The 6,502-nt window shown below is 44.1% G+C and overlaps 1 protein-coding gene across 1 annotated transcript in view; it reads right to left on the bottom strand.

Annotated features, from left to right (window-relative positions):
- cacna1bb (calcium channel, voltage-dependent, N type, alpha 1B subunit, b) overlaps positions 1 to 5,587 on the bottom strand; it is a 117,246-nt gene extending 111,659 nt beyond the window's left edge. The window contains 4 exon segments of the mRNA XM_061075298.1: positions 479 to 584; positions 2,857 to 3,177; positions 4,609 to 4,924; positions 5,527 to 5,587. Coding sequence (XP_060931281.1) covers positions 479 to 584; positions 2,857 to 3,177; positions 4,609 to 4,924; positions 5,527 to 5,587 — 804 coding nt within the window.
- Between the last annotated feature and the right edge of the window lie 915 nt (positions 5,588 to 6,502).

Here is a 6,502-nt window from a genome sequence, read left to right as displayed (position 1 = left end):
AATAACACTTTCCTACTGGACACTGACTCAATCACTGCAGTCTGTACCATAGGGTCAGACCCATTCCTGTATCTGCAATATGTTCACCCTATGTTTATGTGATTTATGTATGGACAGTATGTCGGTGAAGTGTATATGTGTATAAATGTATAAGCTACTGGATGACCTGAATTTCCCACGGGATTATTAATAAAGTATCCATCTATCTATTAAGGCCATACTGAAGAAGAGATGCTTTTAGAGATTTGAATAAAGCTGTAACGCCAGAAGAAAGCTGTAATATAACGTGAATTTAGTGGTAATTTAAGGAGAAAAACTTAATATCACAAGAATAAAGTTGTATTTTATTGAGAGAAAAAGTCATATTCCTGCTCTTAAAATGACACGTAGCCAAAAATACGACTTTATTCTCACAAATTTACAACTCCATTCAGGAAGATCTGATGTAACCAACAGGAAGTGATGCGTAGGAACTCACCAGGCGCTCGGACATGGGCGTCTTGTCGCTGGCCGGCAGGTGCTGCTCCAGCGCCAGGACGATGCAGTTGGCGATGATCGTGGCGAGGATCAGATATTCAAATGGAGTGTGAAGGTTAAGGAGCAGTTGGAAGAGAAGTTGCATCATTTTTAAAAACATCATAACAATCAGGATATCTGATAGGGACGGTAAACTGACTTCTCCTGCAGTGATTCTAACTGTTAGTTGACCATAGTATGTACTTGAATGGTCAAAAATGATTGTTTATGACCTTTTCCCTTGTGTTACTGTATATATATATATGCATATTTATTTCATTCTTATTTATTTATTTTTACCCTCGGCACCATTGTGAATGAGGGTCTTATTCCTCAATGTGTTTTCCTAGGCTTAAATAAATAATCAATCAAATACAGATGAAGATTTAAGACTTTCTAACCCACTGCAGGAGCCTGACAATCGTTTCCTGTCTAAACAACGACGACAAAGATGATAATTCATGTTGCTGTGTGATGTCATGTGATCACACTTGCACACAGACACACAACGTCCAACAACCCATGAATCCTCCTTCACGCTCTGGTTCAAGGCTTCTAGAGAGAAAACATCCCATCAACCTTCCAGTCGGTTGAACATCTCCAACCATTATCAATGCTCGGCTCAATCTGTGATCTCTTTCCCCCCCCCCCCAGGGTCAGGGTCCACCGAGGGTCTGAGCATCGGGGGGGGGGGGAAGGCGCACAATTGTTTTCCATTAAACAACAAACTAACCACAGTGTGCGATTTGTTTTCCTGCCTGGATTTTAAAAGAAGCAAAACGCTGACTTCCACTTCCTTTCAGCTCCTGGTGGTAGTTTTATGTCATGACATCGATAACGCAGATAAATTGTTATTGAATTAAAGCTAGTGTTGTTCTAACTGTCGCACCCACAGAGCGGATCATGTTGTGTTATCGTGTTTGTCGCACGAACACACGCTATTTCCAATAATTTAAATTCACAGGTGGGCTCTGAAATCTGGAGGAGTGGAAAGGTTTTTTAGGATTTGAAACGATGTCTCTTTCTTGGATCCAAATCTCCAGTTTCACGACGTAAATCTGATTTAATGGTGATGATCAACACATCTACCGAGGAGGTTATGATCTCACCTCTGTTTATTACACGATAACAACATCCAGGAAACTTGCGATATGAGTCGTGGAAGAAGCCATTAATAAATTCTGCTGGATCTGGATCAGCCTTTGAGATTTCCACCAATTTTCTCAGGGAACAATTCATAAATCTTTATGGGAAAAGAAAGAAATCAGTCATATTTTACGGAACTGATATCAGAGTGTTGTGGAATCTGGTGCAGCTTGAATTTAAGATTACTCGATACTGAGCTGGTTTCAGAACTAGAAGCTGCACCAACAGATCAATTCACTACATCTGGATTATCTATTTGGATCTGCACACACTCATCAGTAGACTCGTGTCCATCGAGATCCAGGAAGTATTCACGTAAATAAATTCGGGTTCTTCTCTGAAAACCACATCTGTCCACCTGGTATTTTAGAATACACGATTAGATGGTTAATATCCCTCATTACATTTGAAGATAGATGTAGATGTAGATGTTAGCAGGGGTCAGAGGTCACCAGCAGATGTTCGGGACCTAACCTCAGAAGTTTTGGCTTTGGTTCGAACATGAGGTGGAACATGAGGCTGAAGGGAAATCTGAATACTCGCCATGTGGACGCTCAGTGGATCTTTAAACCGAACGCTGAGCCAGGATCTGGACTCAACTCTCCACAATGAAATAATATGAAATATGAAAAATATGAAAATACAGCTTCCATGAGATTTGGAAGCTGGTTGCATTTAGCTGCTGTGGGTTCACTCGATGATGGTTCACTCACAGGAGGAGGAGGAACCACCAACACTGAGATGTGGAGGCTGAACCCTGTGGACGTGGGCGCCTCCAGCACCACCGGGGGGGGGGGGGCGCTACTCTGATAACGTGGCGCTGTTTGCTTCCTGGAATACGAGACTCTGCGCTTTTTACGCACGCAGCTTTTCTATGGACTGTCTCGTCGTCACGCAAATCAACAAGCGATGTTTTTAATCATGAAGAAGAAGAACCACGCACGCTTATCTGTGTACTCGCACGCCCAGGGGCCACGACAATAGGGGTGGGGGGGGGGTAGTGGGGGGTGGAGTTTGAGGAGATGTGTGTGGAAGGAGATAAGGAAGCAGGAGCGACAGGTGCAGGAGGAACCACCACAGACCTCCCTCCCTCCCCCTCAGGAGGAGGCACCCATAGATATATGGAGGCACCTGCTGCTCCTGGGGGGGGGGGTGGTGTGGTCCTACCCCCCCACCTGTCAGCAGGAAGGATATGGCCACTCCGTGATGCGCTTGGCGTACTTCCTGATGAGGTTGTCCTCCCGGAAGATGAAGAGCGAGCGGTTGACCGTGAAGCAGTTCTGCTTCACCGGGTTCGGGTTGTAGATGGCCATGGTCCGGGCTCGCTGGGCCATGGACTGCTTGTACATCCTCTGGCCGCCAGGGGCACCTCCTCCTGGTCCTCCTCCTCCGGCACCACCTCCTCCACCTCCACCTCCCCGGGCTCCCCCTCGCCCTCCTCCTCCCGGTCCTCCTCCTCCTCTCCCTCCTCCTCCTCCTCCTCCTCCATAGCGGTCCTCTCCGAAGCGAGGCATCCTGGAAACGCACAGATCCAAACAAGGGAAATCACAACAAACCCACTTCAGCTCGGGAGGAGGAGGACCGAGCAGAACCCGGAGGAGGAAGAGGAGGTGGGGGGGGAGGAGGAGGCGCCGCCGCGGGGGGGGGTGCTCCTCATCGAGGAGGAGCTGCTTCTCTGGAGCTCCTCCACGAGCTCATCCTCATCGGGAAATAAAGGAAAAAAGTTTTACGCGTCACAGATGCTGTTGCGTCCTCATCAGCTGGAGAGAGGGAAAAAAAAATCAAATCACCCCCCCCACACCCCCACCTCCTTCCCTCCTCCCTCCTCCCTCCCTTCCAAAAATTAAAATTAAAATCCTGAAAACATCGTGTGAGCATCCAAACATCCAAACATCCGCTGGAGCGTCAGACTGAGGAGAAGCTTCTTCCTCCAGCTGCAGCTCCGTGTGAGTCCTGTGTGGAGGTGGGGTGTGTGTGTGTGTGTCTGTGTGTGTGAGTGAGTGTGTGTGTGTGTGTGTTGAGCTTTTATACCCACTTCCCCGTGCGAAAAAGGAAGAGGACATGTGACCTGACTCAGCCAATCAGGGGCTGGAGCGTCTGTTCGCTGCTTTTTTTATTATAAGAGAGTGTAAAAGTGATAAAGTTTAATATGAAGAGCGGTGATAAGTGAGTTTTGTATCAACAACAACAAGGAAAAGATGTTTGCACGGATTAAAGAAGCTTGTAAAAGATTATTATTGGCTTAAAATATATAGGAAAATAGGTAAAAAATGTAAAAACAAAAGTGCAGACTCACCTTGTGGGCAGAATACAGTTACTTTAAAAAGTAAAATAAAAATATACTGTGTTCAACCTGTGGATGTTGTTAGTGTTAGTTTTTTTGTTAATCATCATCATCATCTTCTTCATCCTCATCATCTGCAGCCAAAGAATCGTTAAGATACAACACAGAAGCCATCTAGTGGTGTAGAGTATGTACTGCAATAAGAATAAAGGATAAATAGCTGTTGGTAGATTTGATTTTTTTTTGTACAATCTTGAGTTGCTATTGCAGCAGCTGTTGTCAAAATAAAATTAGTAATTATTTTAAAATTATAGTGTCAAAATCTTGGGGGCAATAAACTAAACTAACCTCAGCGTTTCACTGTCATCCAGTATTTACTTTACTATATTTAACAAAAAAAGAAAATACCTTTAAATGAAGGATTTTTCTTGTAGATTTGTTTAACCTCACCTTATTTTGTATTCCTTAGTTTCAACAGATTTATTCCTTTTAAATGAAATGTTATGAGCTGTATTTATTCCTAAAGCTTGTATTTTTTTGCTTCTTGTTTTTGCTATTTGGGGAATTTGCCTGTTTCGTATTACAGAGTTTGTTTTATTTCCTGCCTCATTATAACAGATATAAACTAAACTCTGGATCTAGATGATTCAGTGGGGTCTGACCTTTGGGCCCATGGGGAACTGTTGAGGGTCTCGTGTCTCCAGATCAGCTGATCGACACCATCTCTCCTCCCAGACGTGTTGAATCCATCCAGATGTAAAACTGAGTGGAACTTGCTGCAGGTGCTTTTCTCCACATCTGTCCACGATGGCTCAGATGGCTCCTCTGGTTCCTCTGGTTCCTCTGGTTCCTCCGGCTCCCCGGGTCCTGGTGGATCCTCTCCCCGGGGAACCCTGGCAGGTGACCCGGCCCAGGTGTCCTCATACTCCACCCCCAGGGTCAGCATCCTCCAGGAGCCCAACGTGGCCGAGCGCACCGCTAGTGGTGGGTGGAGGTAATGCAGGCACAGGGAGCAGGAATAAGTCTTTGATAAAGAAAATGTGACTAACACAGAGGTTAATGTGCATTTTGATTTATTCTATTCTGTTAAAATCACACTAAATCCCTGTATGGTGCTATCATCTGGCGTGTAGAGGTTTGTGTTGTCGATGTGGAAGGTTTGGAAAAGTCCAGTAACACTTCATCCATCCCATCGTTAAGAGGGTGGAGATGTGGGTGAGTTCAAAAAGTAAATTTTGCTCAGGAACCACTAGAACCGGGTGAAATGACCCGGAAGTATCTTCCATGATGAAACCTGTTTGTATTCTATGAATTACAAGGAAGGAGAAGGAGGTCCAAAGACAAACTAAACAAGAAAATTAAGAAAACACATGCAAATTTAGTCACAATAAATACATAGACGCGAAAAGGACACTGGAAATGTTTCCAGGGGAGAAAAGTGAATCAACCACTTCACAACTTTCCTTGAGTGAGACAAGAAAACAAGGGCCTCTCTCACCCTGATGCTTATTAACATATACAGTCTATGTTATTAACACAACAAAGATATCAAAACGTGATGAGAACCAGGATGAACGAACCATACTCCACCGTGGATCGTGTCTCTGCCCATCTGGAGATCCGAGGAAGCGCTCTCTTCATCGCTGCTGCTCACAGAGACACATCCAGCCGAGCGGAGCAGTGAAGCTTTGACCTCTCACACAGCTCGTGTGCGACTGAGGCATCGGGGCGAAGCCGCCAAAGGCAACAACAAAAAGGTTTCTCCCACTCGGGAATGCGGAAAGGAACTTCCTGTCCTGCCAGCGAGGAACCTCGTTATCAGACCAACCATCCTCCGAGCTCAAGGAGACGTTTCTCTGATTCAATCATGGACTGGGATGTCGGCGTCCGCCCTGGTAATCAGGAAGGGAGCAATCACCAGCCTGACCTGAAAGGCCTGAAGACGCCCGGCCGCTCACTTCCCACTGTTTTGAATTCTCCTCCCTGGTGCCACAGGCAGAGCTGCACTTTAAATTCATTATTCTATTACCCTCCACTTTGTAAATTTTTAATAAATTAACAGAAGTTTCCAAATTTCTGTTTTCCCATCATCATCTTGAGATATTTAGTGCAGATTGATGAGGGGGAAACATGTTGAAAACTGGGGCATTAGAATTATTTAACAAAATGTGAAAGGACGTTCAGTAGTATTACACATAATCAGAATATAACAAACATCTTCACCCCTTTTCAATCCATACTTCTACTTTAAATGGGGCATTTGAATCCCTGGTTTTATTTTCATTTTACTTGTTTTTCTTTCCTCTTTTAATTTAATAAATGATGTATGTAATCAACCATTTATTATTATTCTTATCCTCCCTCTTTTTCTCTTGGAGTGTGCACTGTTTGATGTTTGTTGTTCTTTCTATGCAGTGTACACTGTACTTGAATACCATGTATAACAATATTGTATACAGTTGAAAAATGGACAAAGAAAGTAAATGTCTGAAAACACATATTGTTTTGTTGAAAACTAAATAAAAAATAAGATTAAAAAAAAAAAAAAATGGGGCA

The sequence above is a fragment of the Limanda limanda genome, chromosome 1 (genome assembly GCF_963576545.1).
Source record: "Limanda limanda chromosome 1, fLimLim1.1, whole genome shotgun sequence".
Lineage (NCBI taxonomy): Eukaryota > Metazoa > Chordata > Actinopteri > Pleuronectiformes > Pleuronectidae > Limanda > Limanda limanda.
Note: the sequence above shows the minus strand (reverse complement) of the source record. Positions and strands in the feature narration are given on the sequence as shown.